The sequence below is a fragment of the Peromyscus maniculatus genome, chromosome 9 (assembly GCF_049852395.1).
Source record: "Peromyscus maniculatus bairdii isolate BWxNUB_F1_BW_parent chromosome 9, HU_Pman_BW_mat_3.1, whole genome shotgun sequence".
Taxonomy (NCBI): domain Eukaryota; kingdom Metazoa; phylum Chordata; class Mammalia; order Rodentia; family Cricetidae; genus Peromyscus; species Peromyscus maniculatus.
Window position 1 is genome coordinate 9,791,118 of NC_134860.1, and position 25,767 is coordinate 9,816,884.

The window sequence follows — 25,767 nt, forward strand, 5'->3', positions numbered from 1 at the left end:
CTGGGGACAGGCTCTGGGGAGCCAGGTCAGCACCGTTTGCCCATGGACCTCTGCAAGGGCATGCTTCTATCTGAAGCCCGGAAGCTTCTGGAAAAGGGAAGCTGGGATCACCACTGTCTATGTGGCATCTTTGTGAAAATTAGAGAAAAGCTCTCCCTCCTAGCTGCCACTCTGGATGCTTGCTGGTCCAGCCCAAACCCAACCCTCCTAGCCCCCTCTACTGGATGTTTTTGTGCAGTGCACAGATTAGGAAATAGCACCAGTGGCTCCACATGCAATGGACTGGTTTCTCCATCAGAGCCTGGGGTCTTTCTAGCTGGATAAATAGCTGACACAGATACCTCTCCCTAAGAGGACATCTCCCTCGAGATGGAAGCAGGCAAAGGTCACCTCGGTAGCCCTGGCCCCAGGTATGTGGAGATGTCTCCTAAGGCAGTAGTTCCTTGCCCTGGTTATATGTAGGACATGATTTCACAAGCCCCAGGATGGCTGTGCATATGTACTGGTTAAGAAGAGCTGCAGTATGGGATGCAGACACTCTTCTGTGAAGTCTCCAGGGTGCAGCCAAGGGAGAGAGTCACAATAGGGAAAGCACCCTGGCTCTGGGCTGACTGTGTTGATGGGCACGTATTCCATCAACAGCTGTGCATTGTAACAGGTGGTTCCGGAGAGTTCTGCTCCTCTCAGTCCCCTCACACCTTCCAGTGCTGGCTCCTGAGCAGCCCTTAGAAAACGCTGAATGACGTGAGGCAGGAGAGTAGTAGAGGCAGAGCGGAGCCACTGGAATCACAATGCTGGGGTAGAGGTAGGGGTAAGGGCTGCATTGTGAAAAAGGCAGAAGGGGGGGCACTCCCAGTGTCTGCTACCATGCTGACCAGTAACTCCATTTCCTGTTCTTAGTGTTCAACTTACACCTAGAGGAGTAGCCCTGCGTCTTCAAATACAAGCTATTCGAAGTCTTCATGTTCACCAAATCCCCTAGCCCTGATCTTGTCCCCACTGTCACCCACAAGCCCTGGAAGGATCTGGAGGCCTCCAGCATCCACTGCTGCATGTGAGGCACCACAGCCCCTTCCAGGTTGCTGCCTGGGAACCCTGCGTCAGAAGGACTAGGAATGGAATCTGGGGTCAGGGCAAGAGGATGGAGAGCCACTTTGCCCTCCGCCCACTGATGCCATGGTCCCAATCAGGTCAGCTCCTGCCCTCTCAGGCTTGCCTTCTGAGTCTGAGCCCAGAGCCTGTGGTTTATTCCTCCTTCTCTAGCGGCCAGAAGTGAGGCCAGGGAGAGCAATGACTTAAAGTCCTCGGGAAGCAGCTGCACAGGAAAAGCTCCCGGAGGTGGTTTCTTAAACAAAACAAGCGTGAGTAGCCCTGGACCGAGGCTCTGGTATTTGCTGGCCCTTGGCTCAGGGGAACACTAGCCAGGCTGCATTACTCACAGATGGTTTCCGGATTGCTCAAGATGCTGTCACCGGCCACGGGACTTGCCCTATGACCTCTGTGTCAACATGTGACTTGTCCAGCTCCATATTCTCTCATCCTTCCTGGGTGGGCTGTCCTAGAGTGGTCTGGGTTGTACTTGGCCTTAAAGGGGAGAGGCCATGCAATGGTGTTTCTGATCTGTCCATGCATAGTGTATGTGTGTGCACGCATGTGTGTTTAGTGCATGTGTGTGTTCCCATATAATTGCTCCACATGTATGGAGGGCAGAGGTTGACATGAGGAATCTTCCTCAATTGCTGTGGATATCGTTCTATATAAATAAAACACTGATGGCCAGTGGCCAGGCAGGAAGTAGGTGGGACAAGGAGAGAGGAGAATTCTGGGAAGCGGAAGGCTGAGGAGGGGAGACACTAGCCACCGCCAGGACAAGCGCACGTAAAGACTCTGGTAAGCCACCAGCCACGTGGCAAGGTATAGATTTATAAAAATGGGTTAATTTAAGATAAAAGAACAGTTAGCAAGAAGCCTGCCACGGCCATACAGTTTATAAGTGATATAAGCGTCTGAGTGATTATTTTATAAGTGGATTGTGGGACTGCGGGGCTTGGGGAACCTGGAGAGAAGCCCTCCAGCAACACTCAATCACTCTCCACCTAGTATATTGAGGCAGGGTCTCTCACTTGAACTCGGAGCTTGCCAATGGGCCTACTCTAGCTCACCAGCTTGTTCCTAGGATCCCCTATTTCTGCCTCCCGAGCATTAGGACTACAGCCAGGCTGCCATGCCCACCCAGGATTTATGTGGGCTCTAAGGATCCAGATTCTTATCCCTGTGCTTGCGTGGTAGGCATTTTACCGCCCGCCCCCCCCCCCCCCCAGCCATCTCCCCATCCTCTATACACACCGTCCTTTACAGAGCATTTTATGAGGCCGTTTGGGCTCGCAGCCAGGAGGGCAAGAAGGCCAGTTCTAGGAAAAGTGCTTAGTGCCTCCCCCAACTGGTAGGATCAGGACAGTTTCGGGGGGGGGCGGGGGGAGGGTTGGTTTTTTTTAAGCATGACAAGACCTGTGGAGCTGAAGCAGTGTGAGGAAGGTTTCCAGAGGTGGGGTTCTGTCTGCAGAGGCTGCATATGAAAGGGGACATACAGGGACCTCGTATGACCAGCACAGAGGACCGCGGGATGAACTGCTCTAGATGATGGCCAAGGCATGGAGGCCTGGGAGACAGTGGAAGGCAGGAAGGACTGGGAAAGAAGGGCCTTGGATGTCATGTCAGGATACCTACTCCTCCATCTGAGGAGCGATCTAAGATCAGAAAACGGTTGACGCTGAATGAGACTGCCCTCTGTGGACTCTCCCTCCTGCTCACCTGGATGTGGGGTTTACCACATCCTGCAGACTTCCCCCTCACTCTTCAGCCCCCGCCCCAAGTCTAGACTCTCCCACCTTTTCTGGACTGCTTCAGAGGTCTCCCAGGAGCCCTCCCTCCCCTGCAGCTGCTGAGGGGGATGAAACGTCAGTGGGACTGTGAGTATCAGTGGACGTAGGGCACGTAGAAAGCTGTGGGGGGCTGCATGGGGGAACAGGGACAAGAGGCATTCAAAGAAGGGTGATTATAAAACTCGAAATAACCCAACCCTGGGCTCAGTGGTTATGAGGACACATGAGGAGGTTCTCAGAGCACAAAGTGAGCGGGGTCACACTCCAACAAGTTCATGGGACACCCTCGAGGTGGGAGCGCTTACCATGCAGTGGTCAGAACTGGAATATTTTGAGAAACTCGTTTAACAGAAAAGTGTGAGTTTACAGCCAGAGTGGGAAGGAGATATCTGTAACCCAGCAGGCAAGAGGGTGAGACAGAAGGATCAAGAGTTCAAGGCCAGCCTGAGCTGTACAGCACCGCCCCCCCCCCCAAAAAAAAGGCAAAACAAAACAAAAATGGGCAACAGTAACAACAAAAACAAGAGTTTAGAGTCAGCTTTTCATGCAGTTGCCAGCCCTGCCTCTAGGCAACAGTGAGAGAGTGGAACATGTTGTGACTGCGTTTGTAGAGCAGTTTTTAGGGCGTTAAGGTGGGACCCAATAAAAGCCCCAGTAGGCACCACGCGCTGGTCCCAGCAGAGATCTGTTACGCAACTCAGTGAGTTTTGTGACCCTGGTTTCTGTCCCCTTATTAAAGAGGTGGTTGATACCCTCAGCAGGACTCTCTGCTAGTGGAGTTGCTGAGGATGTGAGCAATGCCAGAATGCTCATTCCTTCCCAGAAAGGCAGTGAGCTGAGATGCATGTCCCCTTAGGCTATGCCTGGAGGGGTCTTACCACTCCCTAGCCTTAGCAGAGCGTGCTAGACCGGCCAACACGGTGCTATGTGTGTCCTCCGCCCTCTTGGTGGCCGGCTGGCTGGCTGGCTCACAGACCTCCAGGGCTTGGGGACCTGTAGCCAGCTGCAGTCTCCACTGGGCTTCAAATGGCCCCACCCACCTGCCCGCCCTGAGGCCCAAGACCCCGCCTCCTCTTTCAGGAATGGGTAGCCAAGCAAACACGATAGCCAGGCGGGGCCCCGCCCTGGCCAGTGATTGATCACCAAACATCACTGTGGCTTTAATGGTCCGCTTGGATGAAAATTAATTCTGGAATGGATAAATAATGCATCAGGATTCATGTAGTCCAAAGCAAGCCGGAGCCAGGAGAGAGAGCCGAGGGGGTGACGCCAGTGGCCCCCGGGGCTCGAAAGAGCTAGGCATGAAGGGCCACTGGCCAAGAAGAAGAGAAAGGGGAAGCGGATGGCAGCATGATCGGCCCGGCGAGTCTGGCCAGGCGGCTGCAGCATGCTGAGCCCAAAGATCAGACAGGCCAGGAGGGGTAAGTACAAATTCCTGCGGACTTCTGATTTCTAGTCACACAGCGTGATTCCCCTGGCAAACGCGAGGACACTCCAGGAGCTGTCCTGCCCGCTTACAGGTGGGGAAGGCGCTCTGGGGGCTGTGGCACCTGGACCGAGAGCCTATGTGCCTGTGTGCCTACGGTTCCGGTGAGATTGGGGGAGGGGGGGGTCAGACCTGTGATCACAGGGCAGTAGCTATTTTAAGTGTGTAGGTGGTGAGCACCTCCGCCCTACATTTCATGTTTTATAGTCCCTCTATCGTTATAGGTAAACAGGTGGCGACAGGGGAGGAAAACTTTGCTTTTCACTCACAGTAAAAGTTGAAATGATCCTACTAGGGTTAGCAATACACAGGCTTCTGCAGAGTTCAAGTCTAAGGCCAGCCTACTAAGAGCAACCCCCAGCCCCAGCCAGCAGGGCGGCAGAGCGTATCTCACACCTACCTTTATGCCAGAATAAGACCTGCGGAACTGCACAGCTGAAAAACCAGTGGGGGTGGGGCAGATACTGAAAGTCCAGTAAAGCAAGAGATTGTAATCTGTAGTTCAGGACTCAGTCTTCAGCTCCCGTCCCAGCAGAGTAGCCTCAGGACCCAGCCACTAGACAGGAAAAGAAACAGAGCCTTTTCCCCAGGCAGCAACTTCTTGGCCAGGAGTGAGGTTACTTCTGAAGCAAACATCTGTCTTTAAAGAGATGGAACGGCCTTTTCAGATGACCAGTGCTTGGGGACAACCTGCCTTCTAAGCGCAGAGGATAAAGATGGATTGTTGGAGATGGGTAGGACGTGGGGGTGCTCCTTGGAGGCAGCTGTGGGGGGGGGACGACGACAAGGGATCCTGTACCTCCTCAGGGATGCCCCATTTCATTAGCATGTTGAAGGCACTTGGGTGACTTTCCCAGTGTGTTCAGGGCCGTCCAGACGCCACTGGAGGTTGTTGGGGTGTAGTGAATGTGGGAGCCCGGTGAGCAAAGCAAAGACTCGCCTGGCTCTGCTGAGGCGTAATCTAAAGATGACCAAGGGATGAGCCAGGCCAGGCCCCCTAGGCAAGGCATTTCCTTCCCTGTCCTTCTGTCTGAAGACACAGCCACTAGTCACGTGAGGCTAGTGAGCACTTGGCAAATACTGGTCCAAAGAGAAAAGTACACACGGGCTCCTGATGACTCCATAAATAATTGTTTGATAACCTGCTGAAATGACAATACTTTTGGTGGGTGAAAGAAGCAAATCATTAAAGTTAATCTTACCCTTTTTTCCCCTTTCTCTAGCTCTGAGTATAGCTACTGGATTGTTGCCATGACCTACATGCTCATGTTAGACCTTTTATATTTCTGTAGAATCCTGTTGGTCTAGAAAGAGACAAGCCCTTCAGCAAAGGGGCCTGTCTGTGAAATCCCAGCCTTCATTACTGTATGTGCCTGTGTGTGTGCGTGTGTGTGCATGTGCACACATGTGTGCGCCTGTGGAGGCAAGAGGTCAGCTTCAGTGTCTTCTATTGTTCTTCGTTTTATTCGTTGAGACAGACTCTCCCACTGAACCCGGAGCTCACTGATTTGGCTAGACTGGCTGACCAGAGATCTGCCTCTTTGCCCCACCCTCAACACACAGACACACACCACTGTGGCCAGCTTTGCACATGTTGTGAGGGATCCGAACTCAGATCTTGATATTTGCATGACCAGCACTTTATCCACCGAGCCATCTCCCACCCCCACCAAACTTCTCTTAAATATTTGAGTTCAGTGGCTTTCTGTTATCGGCATCCCTTCCTCCCTTCGGGAACATGAGGAAATGTCTGGAGGCGTCTGTTGACCATTCTAACCAAGGGTGCTACTGGCATCTGGAGGTAGTGGCCAGGGATGCTGCTGGGTACCCCACAGTGCCCAGGACAAGGCCTAGCACACAGAATTATCTGGTCTCAAATGCCAGCAGTGCCAAGGTTGAGGAGCCCTCTCTACCAGACATGTGGCAGGTTTAGTTGCTAGTGTAGTTTTTCGGGAGTTAACATAGGAATCAATTGCCTACAAAACTGTCTGACCATAAATCCTGAGAGAGACATTCTGAGAGCATGGGTCCCACCGGAAGCTGCTGTGCACAGGGTGCCAGGAGGGGGCCAGAGTGAGCTAGGGTTCTTGATCTGTAAGCTGAGGAATGACAGGGAACGGATCAGGGACAGGATGGCAGAGGGAGGCTGAGCATGCTGCTGGGGTGGGAGTGGGGAGCATCGCATGTCGTTTCCGGGTATCACGAGTGTGTGTGCGCGTGCGTGCGTGCGTGCGTGTGCACGTGTGTGTGTGTGTGTGTGTGTGTGTGTGTGTGTGCGCGCGCGCGCGCGCGCGCGTGCGTGCGTGCGTGCGTGCGTGCGTGCGTGTGTGTGTGTGTGTGTGTGTGTGTACCAGGTTAAACTTGCAGCTTGTTAGTGTATCAGTGTATTTCCTCAAAGAAATTGGGCTCTGGCAGGTGGAAGAATTTTCATCAAATTCACCCCTATTTAAAACTTTCAGTGCTAGGGCAGGGTCTGGGTGACCCCACAAGAGCCTTCACAACACAAACTCCCAGGCCTGCTGTCCAGCCACTGTCCGGACTAGACTCTTGCAGAAATACCCCCAAGTGTTGTGTCGCTGGGAAAGATCAGGAATCCCCCACAGGAAAGTTAAGAAACCCAGGCCTGAACCATAGGCTCAGAGGGCTTTGGGGCCCGGCTGAAAAGCTGCTCCCTTGGGCTGGTGATACCTGGGCTTCCTGGGTCCCTTTCAGAAGCCACATTGGCTGCTAACTTTTTGGCGAGTTTCAAGCAGGCCATCCCTGAAGGAGCAGGTGAAGGTGACCACGACCATGAAGGGTGTCCTCGTCGTCTCTTTGTAGGGGTAGGGGGAGGTGTCTGGATTGAGAATTCCCCAGAAGGTTCACTGGCAGTTACCTAAATGTAGAACTGTCTTAGTCCGTTGCTAAACAGAATACCTACGACTGTGTCGTTTATGATGAAAAGAGGCAGGGGTGACGAGATGGCTCAGCATCTTGCTGCCAAGCCTGATGTCCTGAGTTCAATCCCCCAAACACCCATGGTGGAAAAAAGAAGTAATTCTCTCAAAAGCGATTCTCTAACCTCTACATGCACAATAATAAAAAATAAATATATTTTAAAGGAAACAATTTTTAAAGGCTATTTGGCTTATACTTTGGAAGCCTAAGAACATGGTACTAACACGTGCTAGTCTTCAGGCCTCATGGCAGAAAAGCAAAGACTGAAATGAGCATGTATGGAAGCAGGATGTGTGAGAGAGCCTGAGGGGAAGTGCTAGGCACATCATAACCTGCTTTCGCCACAATTCACCCACTCTTTGGGAAGTCCATTAATCTCTTCATTATGAGGTAGCCTCGGTGACTGTTACCTCCTAACACCATCGCCTCTTAGAACTGTCACACTGAGAAATTGGGCTTCGTCATGGGTTTTAATAAGTCAACTGTCCATCCCTGGGTGGATTCCTCTCCCAAAAACTTACAGTCAGATGAGGCAGGCAGGCAGACAGACACACGCACGCACGCACGCACGCACGCATGCATGCACACACGCACGCGCAAAGCTCTGCCCAGTGAAAGCAGGTGCTGCTGTCCCTGCTTCCTTAGCTCCCACCTGGATCTAAGCTCCCTGGGGGCCCTTTCCTGATACCCTGTCCCCAGCCCCACCTGGATCTAAGCTCCCTGGGCCCTTTCCTGATACCCTGTCCCCAGCCCCACCTGGATCTAAGCTCCCTGGGGCCCTTTCCTGATACCCTGTCCCAGCGAGCACATCTCCCACTGACCCACTACTGCCCTGTTTCCCGGTTGGGAAAGGAAGGCACCGCTCACTCTGTCCCTGCCGCTCTCCCAGAAGAAAACCCGGTTGCATCTGCTACCCCTTCACAGCAGGGCACAGTCCACGTGCTGCTTGGACACAAACAGAATAGCTATCTCTTCTCTTCTCTTCTCTTCTCTTCTCTTCTCTTCTCTTCTCTTCTCTTCTCTTCTCTTCTCTTCTCTTCTCTTTTCGTGTTTGTTTGTTTGTGTTTTGTTTTTCAAGACAGGGTTTCTCTGTGTAGCTTTGTGCCTTTCCTGGAGCTCACTTTTTAGACCAAGCTGGCCTCGAACTCACAGAGATCCTCCTGCCTCTGCCTCCCGAGTGCTGGGATTAAAGGCATGCGCCACCACCGCCCGAGACAGAAAAACAAAACACAAGGTAGGCCCCCTCCTCTCCGAGTTCTGGGGTGGCTTCGAACAGCCGGGAGGAGCGGTGGGGACCAGGCAGAACTCTCGCGCCCATCATTACACTCGCCACCCTTGAACCCTCCACGTTCCTTCCTCAGCTTGCACCCTGATGAGTACTAGTTGCCTGCAGCCCTGGGACCAGGCCCATGCAAGACCTGGGTCCGACTCATCCCCATCTCTCTAAGCCTTGGACTGATCCCTTTAGGATCACTGGGTCTCTACACTCCCGCTGTCATGGGGCTTGTCTTGATGGTTTGGCCCGTCTTGGTGCAGCCTCCTTGGGGCCCATGAACCCCATCCCACATTAGTAGTTATTGTGGTGGCCTGCCCCACTGCATGGGTCTGAAGTACGCCTCCCAAAGCGCTCTGTTCAATGCCCATCCCACTCGTCTCAGGCCAAGTCCTCTGTAGCCATCATAACCTCTAACCTGGCCAAAGCCTCTCCAACTAGGAATCCTTCAGCAGTCTCTCCTGCTTTTTTTGTTTTTGTTTGTTTGTTTTTTGAGACAGGGTTTCTCTGTGTAGCTTTGGAGCCTTTGTGGAACTCGCTCTGTAGCCCAGACTGGCCTCGAACTCACAGAGATCCGCCTGCCTCTGCCTCCCAAGTGCTGGGATTAAAGGCGTGCGCCGCCGCCGCCGCCGCCGCCGCCGCCGCCGCCGCCGCCGCCGCCGCCGCCGCCGCCGCCCAGCTTTCCACTGCTTTTTAAAATTAAATCCCACAATTCTTACAATGGCTCTGAGTGTCCCTCATGGCCCAGCTCGCTTCCAGCCACTTCTCACACACTAAGTCCCAGATCCGCTGACCTTCTGCCTGCTTCTCTGTGTTCCGTGAGTTCCCTCTGGACTTCCTCTTACACTCACATTCACACATGAACACACTCCTGCTATTTACCCTCCAGCCCTCAGCTCCGCCCAGCAGGGCAATCCTGCCCCACCTTATTCCAGTTTGGGTCCCTGCCCCATACTCAGTTCACCTTTGTTCTTCTGTCTTTCCTTCCGGTGGCAGTTACATATTTCTGAGAGTGACTTTTAAATATGTCACCTGCACTGGACTATAAGCTTCATGAGGGTGGGGACCAATTTTCTTTTTGAACAACATTATGCCTCAGTGCCTGGTATATATTTTTAAATGGATGAATAAATGAATCGATCAGTCAGTCGGTCATGGGAAGGCGTTAACTCGGGAGGCTTGAGACTGGACTCTGCTTTAACTCATTGAGGGTCTTAGGAAAAATGTACCCCTACCCTTGACTGACTGTGTGCTACAGATAGTCACCCAGTCCAATTGTCCTTTAGCTGTCTGTTAAAGGGTTTGATAGGTAAATGGTGCTGGTGGCGGCGCTGGTGGCACTGGTTACCCCGTGGAAAGGTCACAGTCACGATAGAACCCAGTGGTACTTTTTCGAGCTTTATTAGGAGGGAAAGGGGGAGCCGGGCCTGGCGGGAATCAGAGCAGAGCAGACAGCAGAGAGGGAACAGAGAGAGAACACAGAGAGAGGGTGGGGGTCCGTGTCCGACTTTTTAAGGCACGTACATAGCCTCCAAGTGCCCTCTGATGACGTAAGACACAAGACCCCAAGCTGTGCATGTGCTGGAGTGAGGGCAGAAGTCTAACAGGGTTTTGTTTTTGTTGTTGTTTTTTAATTTGAGATGTCTATGAATTTTTATTTCATGTCACCAATCCTTCAGTTATTTTCCTTTGGAGCTTCTTCTTTGTTTGGAATGGTTCAGAGTAAACTTGCGTCTATTGAGGAGGATCCTTTCTTCAGAAGGAATCAATGTGTGAGGCTGCAGTGGCCGTGGCTAACTTCCCAGGAGCCTCCATGAGGGGAGAGCCTGGCTACTGCAGGGTGGCGAGAGCGAGCGAGCTGGTGGGTGGGATGCAGTCTTTTCTGTGGCTTTCTTCTAAGGACTTTTCCCCACAAGAGAGTAAACTTATATTTGTTAAATTCTCTCAATGATGCAGGCATTTTGTTGTAATTCCTTAATTCCCCCAGCTGCACTAAAATGAAGTACCTTTGATGTCGTTTTGAAACGTGTGGGAGGAAAATCGTGAGTGTCCTGAGCAAGCATGGCGGAATTGACATTCATGTTTGTCTGATGTTAAGTCCTTTGCTTGTCCTGGACCCAAACTATTTACAGACCTCTGTAAATTACCCTGCAGGCCTCCAGCTATAGAGTTACAAAACTCAAGGAAGTTGACGGAAGTGCCTACCGCTTTTGGACAAACATTGGATGTAGGCAACTGATGCCATGTTTAAGACTGGAAAAACAAAGCCTAGGAGAACTAAGCAAACATAAAAACAAGACCAATTCCAGGAAAACAAAGAGTAATATCCAAAGGACAAAAATAGAGATGGTATAATACAGTACCCGTCGGGGACTAGCAACCACGTGGCACTAATGATGGAAGTTCTATATATCGACCTAATGCAACTTATGATATAATTGTATGGGGAAAATGAGGAGGATTCTTGTGTCGGGGGTGGGGGATCCTCTTCCATAGTTAAAAAGTCAATAGATAGCTCTTAGAAAGGAAAAATCAAGACATGTCAATAAATGAGTACTATCTACGAATGTGGTAACCACTGGGGGGAAAACTAGATTCATGTGTCCCCTGTGGCAGGGATACATCCTAAGAAATGCATCGTTAGGTGAGGCTATCATTCTGCCAACATCACATACTCACATACCAATTTGGTGGGCACCTGAGCTGCATGGCTCAGCCTACTTCTCCTGGGCCACAACATTATGTAATATTTTACATACGATTGAAGGCAATTGCAATACAGTAGTCATATAATCTATAATAAAATACAGTGTGAAAGACAAACATCTACAGCTGCTCAGGGCACTTACTGTGCATGGAGATCATCATGACTGTAAGTTGCCCTGGGTGAGTCAGTGAGTGACTGGGGAGTGAGTGTAGAAACCCAGGACATCACTGCACATCATTGGACACTAGATTTAAATGAAAAACATCTTTCCTTCTTCAATAATAAATTAACTTTGGCTTGCCATGACAATTTTACTTTATAAACTTTTAAAATTTAACTTTTTGTCCTTTTTTTTAGACAGGTTTAAACACAAATACATTCTAAAACCATACCAAAATATTCTTTGTACCCTTGTTGCATAAGCTTTTTTTTTTTTGGTTTTAGTTTTTGTATACTCTAGAGCTTTTCTTAAAAACTAACATACAGGGCTAGAGAGTTGGGTTGGCCATTAAAGGCTAGGTTCAACCAAAAACAAATACAGTCATACATGTCAGCCTACACTGGATGGGCTTATTAATGTCACTGACTTCTACCTAATTTACAAAATATTTTGTACAATACATTGTACATACATGGATGTATTACCGTACATGTGTGCAGTGCCCTCAGAAGTCAGAAAAGGGTGCTGGATCTCTTGGAATTGTAATTACAGGTGTTTGTGAGCTGCCCTGTGAGTGCCAGAAACTGAACCCAGGTCGTCTACAAGAGCAGCAAATGCTCTCTGGCCTCTAGTTAACTGTTTTAAAAATTAACTGTAGTATACTCTAAAATAACAGTAGGAATATAGATACTAAGTGTGCAAACAGCACAGTGAGTTTTAATGATCATTAAATATTATGTACCATACATAGTTGTGTGTTCTATACCTTTATACAACTGATCACAAAGTTAGTTTGTTAATATTACCATCACCACAAATATATGAACAATGTGTTTTATACAAGTTTATGACTGTTACCATGTCACTAGCTTTGAGAATTTTCCATCTTTGTAATAATATCATGGGCCCACAACTACATGTGACCAAACTTCTGTTGTGCATCACAGGACTATACAAAGATAAAAAGTGGCTTCCTCTAGGGGTAAGGATAGAAGAGGAGGAATACAGGCTCTGGAGTCATGCCCAAGGCTTGTGGGATTCCTTGAGATGTTGCCAGGGAATGATAACCCAGAAGCCAGCTGACTCATCCCAGATGACTAGGGAACTGTTCAGAATCCTGGAGGTTTCTGTTCTTAGGGAATCGTGGGGGTCCACAGCCCCCTCTGATTGCTTAGTTCAGAGTGGTGTGCCTTCATAGAATATACCCATGATGACCCGATGTTGCCTACGCCCAAGCAGGCCAGATACACTGAGGGTTTCCTAGGAGAGATCACATCCATAGCCTGAGAGCAGAGCCACAAAAAATTTTATATATATCAGATAGGTGATGTGGCATCTGGCTTTGCCTATATCACTCAGAAAGGGGCTGGAAGACAGCAGAGGGTTTCCTGGGCTGTGCCAAGGAGGGGTGTGTGAGAGCTGTGGCCGGAGCTCAAGGCAGGAAGCTGCGGGCACAGCTGCTTTCTATTCCATGTCGTGTTCCCTCTGAGCAGGGAGCTCACTCACCGTCAAGGGAATGTAGTGGAAACCATGAAGGAATGCTGCTTGGTGCCTCACTCAGCCTTGTTAATGCTTAGACGGCTTTCTTATATAACCAAGACCACCTACCTAGGGATGGGATCACCCGCAGTATTCTAGGACCACCTTAGCAGGTAGTAAGTACCCAAGACTATCCCTGCAGACTTACCCACAGGCCGATCTGATCTAGGCAACTCTTCAGTCGAGGTTTTCCTCTCAGGTGACTCTATGCTGTGGCAAGTTGACAAAGGTAAATAGGACACAGGATACAGGCCAGAGTTCAGTCAAGGGTAGAGACCTCACATTGGAACCCGAAAGGAAAGAAGAGCGCCCACATGTCTCCTTCACCTGGCTGTGTCCTTACACCGAGGCCAGGCCCTGGCATGACTGTTGATAGCTAATTCTACCCTGATGACAGGAGTGCCCAAGCCTGTATGTCTTCTACTGATGCCCAGACCCTCTCCCTCACACAGACAACACACTGTTTCCCAAATGTGCCTTCCAGAACTAATAGGAAATTACAGAAGTGCTCAGATCAGCCAAGGGCTCAGGACAAGCCCAGGGAATCTAATTAGAGGAGATAAAAGCTCCCTATCTGAGGATCTTTGAAAGACAACAGCCTCAAAGTACGTTGTAAATAGATTTTTTAAACTGTTGTTTGAGGTTTTTGTTGTTCATTTCTATTTTTTTTTTGTTTTGACTGAGATATAATTTCCATACATGGCTCCCTGTTCCCCGCACTTTCAGTTACCTGTGATCAACCATGTTTCAAATTAAATTTAAAAATAAAAAACAGAATTTGCATGGTGGTGTACACCTTTAGCTCCAGCACTTGGTAGGCAGAGGTATGTGTATGTCTGTGAGTTCAAGGCCAGTCTGATCTACAAAGAGAGTTTCAGGACAACCAGGGCTGTTACACAGAGAAACCCTGTCTTGAAAGACAAAACAAAACAAACAAACAAAATCCAGAAGTAAAGAATTAATGCATTTTAAATTGTGCACTGCTTTCTGATTTCAACTGTAGCATGATACAATCTCACAGCTTCTCACTGTGTCCCACTTGGGACATAAATCATCCGTCTGTCTGGTATGTCCACGTACTCTCTCTCCATTAGTCACTCAGAAGACATCTTGGATATCAGATTGGTAGCCATGGTAACACAATGCTTGTATTTAAGCAATCTTTATTTTGTTTAATAATGACTCTAAGGCACAAGAGCAGTGATACTAAACAAATTAGTACACCAGAAAACAGCGATGTGAGAAGGTAGAAGTTACTAACTTTATCGAGCATCTGTACATACAGGAGAAAAGAGAGCTTCTCTATCATTCGGTAGTGTTGGCGTTTTGAGGTATCTGGGGGATCTTAGACCTATTCCCTGAGGGTAAAGAGGCACTGATAAAAAATAAAATGTTTGTCTTAACTGTCTCCCCATTATCTGCCATCCTGATCAACACACAGTGCGTTTTCCTTCACTCCAGGAAGTCCCCTCCTGTGTCCTCCCAGGGTGACTGTTTTTTTTATTTTTATCACCATGGAGTGTTCTTCTTCAGTGACTTTAAATTTCGTATGAATGGAACCATGAGAATGACTCCCACTGTCAACACATGGTCTCACTACACCTACATCGTCTTTCTTCTCCTTTTATGGAAGGTGAGAGAAACTTGGAGGTTTGGAATGTGCTGGGTGTACCTGAGCTTTCCATTCCCATGAAAATCTCTGATTTCACTCCTGTCACCAACCATAATAAGGAGAGAGAAACTGGAGCTGAATGCTCAAAGTCAGAGCACTCATAACATCTTGAGCTTAACCAGGACTTTGAAGTCCAAGCAAGTTCCTCCCAAATTCAGCTGCGTCTGTGACTGGTGGAGGTAAATAGTCTCTCAGAAGCTATTGGTTTGAATCCACCAAGTGGTTGCTCCCTCCCATAGGGACTCAAGATGCCATCACCAGAGCAGGAACCAAAAGGCTAGGTGAGGTCACGCCATCCACTCTGATCTGGCCTTCTCAGATGGGCTTTACTGGGGGGCACGCCCACTGAGCCACCGGCTAGTAAGAATCAGGCTAGGATTGGTCACTGCTTCCCAGGTAGCAATGAGGGGCATTTCAGCAGAGTTGGCCACGGGTGCCAAAGTGTATGCCTGGTGTCACCTACCTGGCGATGTGGAAGAATCCCGTTTTGGCTTCTGTGTTGCATTGACTTGCGTATTTGGGGAATGGGTGGCTATATATAGCCTTCTTAGGTGTTACAGACTCAGCAACCTTCACCACCATTTGGGGTTGGATACATATTTGAGAATTCCAGCACTCTCGATGCTTACAGTGATAATAGTACCCACTGTTGATGCTTGGAGGACTTACATGACGGGAGACCTGGCATATCTCAGGAAGTGACTTCACTCCTGCCTTCTATGTCCCGGGAACAGACCTTCCCTGTCCATGCCTGCTAGGCCCCACGTCAACTCTGAGCAATCCCGGATAACGAGATTCCAAAGACCAGGCCACTGTTCCCACTATTACTTTAAAGGAGCAGTGATGCTTTCCATGCACCATGCACAAAGGATGAGGGAGCCAAGGGGGCCACTCTCAGAGCAGATTCACCTAGAGTCCTCAGCCTTGGCCTCAGCCAGCCAGGTTCCTCTGCATCTGGACGCTGCCCTGGGCGCCACCTGCAGGGCTGAAAGCAACTAACCAACTCGCCATAACCCATGCACAGTCTCCAAGGACCAGAGTGTTTAAGAACGTAGGCTACAGACATATATTCTGATCTGTTCCCTACCCTTGCCCTTAGCCTTTGAACTGCTGCTGCCCAAGGCCCATGTACCAAGAAAGAAGGCTGTTGTGTCTGGGAGAGAGCACCAGAGACTCAAGCCCCTCCCTCCTCTTGCTCTCTTTCCAAGATACATCAGACAATCTGACAGGCAAACAGGTTTCTCTCCCGCACACAAGATACCGATGTCTGTAATGTTATTAGACACTCGGGGCATGAGTACTGCCAGACAAGGGCCAGAAGAAGACCGGGCTGACCTTGAGACCCCAGACAACCTGAGCATTGGCCATGACCTTGTTTGAAGAGGACAGTTAAGTGATTTGCAAAATAGGACTGAACTGGCCCAGCCCTGGTCCAGAAGGCTGCCTTGACTCCCTGACCCAGGCAGCTTGGGACCACGCTCTACATCTGCTGAAATCATCAACAACCTCAGTGATTGCTTAACCAAGGAGAGAGACTGTATTGATCTAAGCTAATGGCTTGTAGGCAGGCAGAAAATGAAATTTATAATTGATATTGAATCACATCGACTGTAGGCTTTCGGTGAATGGGTGAATGGGAATGGAGGCACTCAGCACTGAGAGGAGCTGGGCCAGCAGCTCCCAGACAAGGTTCAGAAGAGGGGAAGGAAGCTTCCTGAGACTCGGCCTGCAGAGCGGAGATTCAGGGCTGAGCACATCACCGCTCTCTGCACACGCAGGCAGTTCCTTCCTCCCATGCTTGCCAGTCTAGGAAGTGACCAGGATTAACACTTTGCTCCTTTTCATGAGTGGAATTCTGGGGCTCCTCCACTGAGCTACCAAGTAAGGAAACACTGGAAAACTGTGGTTCCATGTTTCTAGGCTCCTGTTTGTTGACTCTCCAATCACGCACACATCTCCACCAACCTCACTGCGTCCTCGACGTCTGCAACATCTGTGTGGTGTGGATCGAGGCTGTGGGTCCAACTGAGAATCCTGATGGGGGCTCAGGAACGGCTTCTCCAAGGTCGAGGTCTAGGAACCAGGCAGATGTACTGGGTTATAGACCCTCTTCTTACCCCGCCCCCTGGTCTACTCATCCTCCTGCCGGGCATTTCCCTTCTCTCCCTGGCCTCCCTGTGTACCGCTTCCGCACTTCATGCAGGCTTTCTGCCTCCTCCAGCTGCCTCGTCCCCCTAGCCTGAGCTCGGCATGGCCTGCCCCGTGCTCCTCTTTCCTCTGTGTACGCGCCGTCGAGATACCAGCAGTGTTTGTTCCCGGTCTAGCTCTGCCCGGCAGTCACCCTCCCCCAGAGTCTCCCAGTACTGAACACATAGAAGGGCACTAAATTCAAAGACCGGATAGAGGAAAATGGCGGCTGCATGCGGCTGATTCTTGGGGTGCACCTGCATGGAAGTAAAGAGCAAGAAGTCCAAGTGTCCCCCAGCCTCTCTACCACACGGCCTAGCTAAGAAGCAGGCCAGCTGGGCCAATGAGGCTAACTTTTAAGAATGTAATCTTTTATATTGACTCTTTAAATCTTTAAAAAAAAATCTTTATGAAAAGTTGCCAGAATTTTCAGGCTACCTCATTACTATTTTAAAGGTTACTATTTCCATTGATGGGGTTGGAGAGTAGGTTTACACGTTGTTACCTTGAAGTTCTCCAAGCAGGGAAGATAGTGCTATTATGAGGGCCCGGCTTGATCTCTAGACCTCGGGGAAGAACAGATGTCCAAACAGAGTTCAGGCACAACACTAACAGTCTAAAACAAACAAACAAACAAACAAATAGGAGAGGCACTCAGAGCCTCCGTGAGATAAATCATCTGCTCCTGCAGCTCACTCCTGGGACAGCCCAGGACCCCAGCAGAGCCCCTCCACCTTGGCTACAAATCTCATCAAGTTTCTAAAGCATCCCATTGGCCCCTCCCCGGTGCCCTTCCATTACCTCACCCCTCTCCTCCCAATCAATCTTTCGACCTCGATACTTGCCCTTTCAATCAATTCAGCTCCGAGATTCATCTTGCTGTTTCCCCGGCCCGCTTTCAAATCTCATTGACTTTCATAAATCACTCGTGTTTCTGCTCTCCTTCTCCTCCTGCTCGGTTCTCTGGTGCGGCACTCACACAGCTGTAGAGGCAGACACCCGCAGGCTTGCTGCAGGGCGCCAACCCCAGCACATGTGGTCCCGAGGGGCGGATGGGTCAGTGGCCGCTGCAGCTGGGCTGCCTCGAGCCTTTGAAAAGCTCCTGAAAGTTATTGAATGTGTCCAGTGAGGGTCCATAAAGTAGAACCTAAAAAAAGGATTCACACGTAGTTTTCATTAAAGAGGTTCCCTGGCTGGTGGAGAAGTGAGGGGGTCCGGGAACAGGACAGATTCTAAAGGAGGAATGGGACCCAAGCCATAAAAGGAGGTCTCTGCCTAAGCCCCAGGGAACTCAGCTTTGACCAAGGGTTACCTGCCAAGGAAGACATAAATTCCCAGGCACTCCTGGCTCTCCCGGTTCAGGGTAAAACAGACTCTAGCCACTAAAGGATGGTCTGGAACAATCTAGCCATCCTCAGAATCCTCCTGGGAATGGATTGTGTCTAATTTGAAGCCCCCTGGGAGAGAGGGAGCATGAACATCCGAAAAAAGAACCAAGAGAACTTGGGCGGAGCTGGGGCACAACTCGATTTGAAAGGTGTCCTTGAGCATTCTCAGAAGAATTCCTTAGCATCAGTAGTCGCCCCAGGTAAGTGATTGCTGGCCCACACTGAGTCCCTCTACAGGCTGAAGGAAACCCAGGCACACCAAGGACTGACCTACGGGGAGATCCGTACAACTGGGAGACCCTGACTGTGGTCATTGGAAGGTCCATAGACAGGCCAGGTCCAGGCTTCCTCCAGCCCAAGTCTGCTGCTGTGTCCTGACGTGTGTGGTGTTAGCCTGTCCCCTGCCTAGTGCCTCCGCCAGACAGACACTGGGTCCTTGCTCTCTTAGTTGTGGTTGCGGCCATGTATGGTGCTTGTCACAGGACATAGTGATCTATTTGTTGTTGTTTTAGACGTCCCAAGGGGTCCAGCCCCCTTCCAAACACCTTTCACCTAAAATGCTTCAGTATAATTTACATAAATACATAAATTTGAATCCATACAGTATCACAGCTCTGTTCTTCCCTTCACACACGTGACCTGTTAGGTGGGATATATCCCTCGCAGACCTTGTTCTATACCAAAACTTATGGCCACCCAAACCACATTGTGGATTCTTCTGTTTGGGGCTGGTGATTTCCCCCCTTTCGTGGAGCTTATGTTTCCTGTAATATTCTACAACTTGCTTTCCTTGAGTTCCTTAACAGTATTTAAACACAGGCGTCCCTCCATATTTACAGGTCCTGTATCCTCAGATACCACTGACTGCAGACTGAGAAAAGTAACTGTATCTGTGTTGAGCAGGTACAAACTTCATCTTATCATTGTGTCCTAAAGGCTACAGTGTAATGACTACTGACAGCATTGTACCAGGTTCTGTAAGTCATCCAGGAAAGAACGAAGGTGTCTGGGAGGATTGTGTAAGTTATAGGTAAATACTGTTGTTTTATATGAGGAGACTGAGCCTCCGAGGGTTTGAAATACCCAGGGGGGTTCCAGAACCAGTCCCAAGTGTGACAATCAATGTTAGAGAAACTGAAAGAAGAGATGAGAGGGGGTAAGAGATTGCGTGTTATTGCTGAGCGCAGAAGGAAGGTGTTTGGGGGAGAAATGAAGAGCGGGGGCGCTGAGACCCCAAGGAAGCCCTAATGGTGATGGGGGTGGGGTGAAAACAGGACTGCGCACAGCCGTGTCTGCCGAGGACACCGTGGCGGTGGCTGGGCTCTGAGGGCTGTCAAGTCATAAGGCTGGGTCCCTAGGACCCTCGTGAGCCAGCGGTGGTGGGATCCTGCAGGGTTTCCGCTGAGCAGCCTGTTTAACTCCTCTCTCTGCAAACTCCCTGGCTGCCCGCCGCAAGAGATGACTGGAGAGTGGGGGGGGGGGGAGCGGAGAGGGCAGACAACAGCGACTGAGATGACTGTACAGTGGGGAGGTGGGGGGGAGTGGAGAGGGCAAACAACAGCGACTGAGATGACTGGAGAGTGGGGAGGTGGGGGGGGAGCGGAGACAACAGTGACTGAGATGACTGGAGAGTGGGGAGGTGGGGGGGAGCGGAGACAACAGCGACTGAGATGACTGTACAGTGGGGAGGTGGGGGGGGAGCGGAGACAACAGTGACTGAGATGACTGTACAGTGGGGAGGTGGGGGGGAGCGGAGACAACAGCGACTGAGATGACTGTACAGTGGGGAGGTGGGGGGGGAGTGGAGAGGGCAGACAACAGCGACTGAGATGACTGTAAGTGGGGAGGTAGGGGGGAGAGGGCAGACAACAGCGACTGAGATGACTGGAGAGTGGGGAGGTGGGGGGGAGAGGGCAGACAACAGCGACTGAGATGACTGTACAGTGGGGAGGTGGGGGGGAGAGGGCAGACAACAGCGACTGAGATGACTGTACAGTGGGGAGGTGGGGGGAGCGGAGAGGGCAAACAACAGCGACTGAGATGACTGTACAGTGGGGAGGTGGGGGGGAGTGGAGAGGGCAGACAACAGCGACTGAGATGACTGGAGAGTGGGGAGGTGGGGGGGGAGCGGAGAGGGCAGACAACAGCGACTGAGATGACTGTACAGTGGGGAGGTGGGGGGGAGCGGAGAGGGCAGACAACAGCGACTGAGATGACTGTACAGTGGGGAGGTGGGGGGGGAGAGGGCAGACAACAGCGACTGAGATGACTGGATAGTGGGGGGGTGGGGGGGAGAGGGCAGACAACAGCGACTGAGATGACTGTACAGTGGGGAGAGGGAGAGGGCAGACAACAGCGATTGAAGACCCATGGTGACCGATGGTGAGGATGAGCTTCCTACTGACTGAGATGGGGAGGTGCAGTGGGAAGGTTTCTCCGGTCCCACCTGGCCCTACGGTCCTACAGCCACTTACAAAATAATCACTCAGAGGCTTAATATTATTTACAAACTGTATGGCCTATGGCAGGCCTTTTGCTAGCTAGCTCTTACATCTTAAATTAACTCATTTCTGTTAATCTGTGTTTTGCCACGTGTTCTGTGGCTTTACCTGCATCCCATTACATGTTGCCCCTTGGACCGCAGGCTGGTGTCTCCCCGACCTCTGCCTTTCTTCTTCCTGTCTCTCTCTTGAATTTCCTGCCTGGCTGTAACCTGACTTGCCATTGGCCAGAGCAGTTTCTTTATTAACCAATTACAGCAACACATATTCACAGTGTACAGAAAGACACTGCACAGCATGTTGTACGTGACCTCTTATAAAGAGGCGAGAGACGGCTCAGCAGTGAAGAGCACTGCGTGAAGAGCACTGAGTGATGTTCCAAAGGACCTGGGTTCAATTCTCAGGCCATCTGAAAGAAAAGAGAAAGGAAGCAGGAAGCAGGAAAGGAAACCTCATGACCCCTCTCTCTTCTCTTTATAAGAAGTCACATCCAATGGCAGGAAGCATCGCCTCCTTTAACCGTATAGCCCAAGGTCATGGGTGGAGCAAATACCACTACAAAGAGGCCATGAGAGAAACGGGTACCAGGACAGGAAAAGGCAGAGTTCAGCTCCCAGCTTGTGATACCGGGACTGTCAGGACAGAATGACACTTGATCCCAAGTTCAGAGTTGAACTGCACACGGATGGCATTTAAATCCATGAGACAGTGTAGATAGACGTGGATCTAGAGAGTAGCCCTGGGTACTCAGGCTGAGCGACCTGAACAATCCGGAGACGGCATGTGGCACCCAGTGAGGAGAAGGCAGGAGGGTGCTGTCGGGACCCCAGTGTATAAAGTACTGTCTGACAGGACAGGATCGACATGACTCCTGTCACCACCTGGCTTCAGCCCTGGCAGTCACGGGCACCCATGCCCATCTATCCTTCGCCCACCCCCCACACCCTGGTCACATGGTTGCTCTTCTTTCTCCCATCTCAGACAGACAGGAGGACATGTTTCCCCTGTCTACCTCCCGGGAAAGCTGGACCAGGACTGTGTGACTAGAGCAACCCAGGCTTCCTCACCAGACCAAGTGGCAGCCTGTGGAGTGAGTGCCCAGCACAGTCTGTGCCAGGCTACCCTGGCTCAGGGCAGTTCCAGGCAGTGGAATGGGATGGGGTACAGCCAGGCCTGAGCCCAGAGGACTGTGGGGACACAGGTGGTGTCTGGGACCTCCAGGTAGAGGATCTGGTCACTGCCATAAGACCCCCACACACACACACCCATTGACACCTCTGCCTCCTGCCACAATCTGGGATGGCTTCCCACCCACAAGCACTGCCTGTGCTCAGACTCCCATGCCAGCACCTGTGGGACCTCCCTCTGATTCCTTCTTCCACCTGACCTTAGTCCACCTGACCTTAGCTATGGGCATGTAGGTCCTGCCCTTCTTCCTATCCTTATAAGGACTATTTCGGAAAGATTTCCCCAAGTTCTCTTAAGACGTGTGTGTGTGTGTGTGTGTGTGTGTGTGTGTGTGTGTGTGCATGTCTGCATGTGGTGGTGTTGCATACAGGTTCTACAGTCCTAAACCTCTTAGCCCCTCCATCTTTTTCCTGCTCACCTCTCCCAGCCCCTCACCCAGGGAGATGCATATTTCTCCCTGTAGGGCCATTCTTGCTACATCATCCAACAAGAAACCAGAGGCTTTCATTGCATCTGTCCATCCTACATGCTTCAGCCTTCCCTGGCGGCCTCTAGGGGCACGCTGTCTCTCCAGCACACTTGCACCTCCCCTCACGGCCTCTAGGGGCACTCCGTCTCTCCAGAACACTTGCACTTCCCCCCGCCGCCTCTAGGGGTTTGCCTCTCTCCAGCACACTTGCAACAACCCCACCCATCCACTACAAGAGTTCTCAGGATTCTCCTCACAGTCTTTCTTCCTCCCTGCCCAGACTTCCTGGAAGAGGTCATAGGCGCCCATAGCAATTTCCTGAGGAGTCAGTACACTGGCCCTGAAGCCAGCAAATACAGATTCCAGAGCCGAGTGCATCACTTGTGACCTCAGGCATCTGTCTCCACCTCTGCAGATCTCAGCTTGCACATATGTAAAATGGAAGTAGTGAGGAGACTTGTGTAAAAAAATAAATAAATAATTACTGTAGAAAATGAAGATCCACATATAGCATGTAATGTCTAAGCCCATGTGAACTGTAACTGTTGCTACTATTATAACAATTATTATTGAGCACCTCCTGCATAACCTGTAATTTAGTATGTTGTAGCCTTTTCCCAATCCCTTTGTCTGTCTCTGTGCCTCTCTGTGTGTGCCTCTCTCGGACTCCGTGTATCTCTCTGTCTCTGTCTGTCTGTCAGTCTGTCTGTCTGTCTCTCTCTCTCTCTCTCTCTCTCTCTCTCTCTCACACACACACACACACACACACACACACACACACACACACACATGGGACACATAAAGCTCCCCAGGAAAGTTCTGGATCTCTCCTAGCTCTGTTTCTGGTCTGTCCTCTTCCAGCCTACCTCCCTCTGCTCCAGACAGGTGCTGCTCAGACCCCATCCTTCCTTGGACTGGGAGGCATCCTCTGGCCAGCTCCAGGGGCAGAGGTGAACACAACATTTTTGTGCCCCCAGGGAGCAGCAGCTAGCTGAACAGACAGCAATAGCACATGGAAGACTGCTATTCATACCATGTTAAAGGTGGAGTGAGAAAAGATGACTTCTGTGGCGTCCTCTGGAGGACCACGTGGAGGAACCATACCTGGAGTGGAGGACCAGACTCCCACAGTGTAATGAGCCCAGGGCAGTAACCATATCGCAGGCATCTCAGCAGCCTGGAAATCTGGACTCTAAACCATTTGCCCACAAGTTTAGGTCGAGCAGATGTGGAGATGGGTACAGCAGCCCGGGTGCGTGCATGTGTCATGAGACAGCTTAGCAGTTGTTCACTGAGCAGGTGTTTCTGTTGGTAGATATGTGATCATGTTGGATATACCATGACTCATGATCTGGGGCAGGAATGGGGTTTACTCTGTGTACCACAAGATCATAACTGCATTTGGAGAGAGGACAAGACTGTCAGGCCTGAGTTTAGGGACCACAATAGTTTCATGAAGGGGGTGGTGCTTAGGCATGAGGCCAGGCAAACTAAGAATCTTAGGCTGTGGCTCTTGCCAGCCTCCGGCCACTGCTGCAGCCTCTGCGGACCCCAGTTTGTACATCTGTAAATAGTAAAATGTAACTTGTCAGTGGGGGAATTCAAGATTGAAGCAGAGCAGTTCCTTGGCCACTGAGTAGATGTTTGGGAGAGGCCCATAGGTTGTTGTCCAGGCAAAGGTGATTCTATCTGAGTTGATTCAGTAAAGGGGGCTGAAAAGAAAGGGGGAGCACAGCGGGGCCACTAGGTTTGGAAAGTACTTACTCGTCCAGTTGTGAGAAAGGTAGCACCTCAGTGTGTGACATTCGCTAGCTGTGGCATCCTGGAAGATGGAGGATGCTCATCGGGTTTGGGAGAGTTTCACACCAAGTTTCTCATTCAGGCCAAAAAGACCCAAGACCTTCTGTGGAGCATCTGTATATGGCTTGACACACGAGCCTCCCATTCATAAATAAAGGATTCACGATAGGAGAGGGGGGAGCTGGGACAACCTGGAGACAGTGAGAAGACATTGTGAGAACTTCTGGGGAGGACAGAGGAAGTCAAAGCCAGGTAGTGAGGCTTGAGTACAGAAGTCAGCAGGAAGGCACTTCAGAGTGGAGGGCCAAAACATCTGGAAGGGCCTGGGGGTGACAGCATCAGAGTCACCAAGGTGACGGGGTGGAACCGTGTTTTCGGGGTTTGGTTGGAGCAATGTTTGGAGGAGTTGAAGTCTTCAAATGCAGAGTGCATTTGAATGAGCGTGAGGAGCAGTTAGTTGCCTGGGCTTTCCCGGGAGAGACGGTGAGAGCAGACCCCTGCGGCACATGCCGAGGTCAGGGTCGCAGAACAGACACCATGTTTGTGCTGACCTCCATAAAGTCAAGAGCCCTGCCTGTCCTGAGCTGAGCTGGTTCCGTTCACATTCTGCTCACCCTTCAAAGCCTGGCCCACTGGCTCCGTGGAGATTTTCTTTCCTTTCTGTGGCTCTGCAGAGATCTGCAGCCCAATGGTCTACACCTTCGTTTAATTTTCCTTCCCTTTAACTGTCAGGAACTGCACTGGGGAACACCAGCTCAGAATCCGGCATTGTACTTGTCAGGGCTCTGTTTGGTTCTGAGGGAAGAGAGACGGAAGAAGAGGAAGAAGGGAGAGGGGTGGCATCCTGTTGTGAGGAGAGAGCCCCCAACCCTAGGTTACCATCCTCCCCGGGCCTAGCTTGCTTCAGGCTCGCGCCCCAAGTCCAGTCAGTTCTGAAGCCGTAGCTTGTCAATGCTGCCTGACTCAGGGCCTGGTTTAAATATTTACAGAACTGGATAAATTGATTAAAGGAAGTGCTGAGAACAGGAGCAGTGGTTATTAATAAATCATACCAGTGGCTGTTTTCCTTGTGAGACGCTCCACGGGTCTGATAAGTAATGTATGCATGATTGATCATCTGGGGAGAAACCTGCGCTGGTGTGGCAGTCACCATGGCCTGTGCAGGAAAAACCTCTCTGAGGAATGGCAGGACATTGAAGTTGCTCTCCCCATCCTGGAATGCGGCTTCAGTGAGGCCTGCTTCCTATTACCTAAAGCTCCCAAGAGGGCTGGTGTCTACAGCTTGACAATCAGGGTAAAAATCTCTCCCTTCTTGGTGTTGACATGTCAAGGGTCATGCATGCCAATAGCATGGTGAACCATACAATCACATATTGCCCATGTTGGCCAGCTTTGTATCCATTGGCCTGTGCCCAGGAGTTCAGCCTTTCTGGAGAAGCCGTCTTGCATCTATAGAGAATACTCAGGAGGGTCCATTTCTGCTGACTAGTCCTGAGACTAGTGAGTTCTGCTGTCAGCTGCCCTGCCCAGTATGCTAGAGGGAGGGAGAGAAGGCGGATGTCTGGTAGAACAAGCAAG

General features: G+C 50.6%; 1 protein-coding gene across 6 annotated transcripts in view; it reads left to right on the top strand.

Moving 5' to 3' along the window:
- Positions 1 to 25,767, top strand: part of Arhgap22 (Rho GTPase activating protein 22) — a 170,180-nt gene that overhangs the window by 22,904 nt on the left and 121,509 nt on the right. The window contains exon 1 of one of the 6 annotated variants that reach the window (XM_015995634.3): positions 4,134 to 4,303. The exons of the other annotated variants lie outside the window; for them this stretch is intronic. Within the exon in view, the coding sequence (XP_015851120.1) occupies positions 4,270 to 4,303 (34 nt within the window). The 5' untranslated portion in view covers positions 4,134 to 4,269. Of the gene's footprint in view, positions 1 to 4,133; positions 4,304 to 25,767 lie in introns of those variants that run through there. 6 annotated transcript variants of the gene reach the window in all.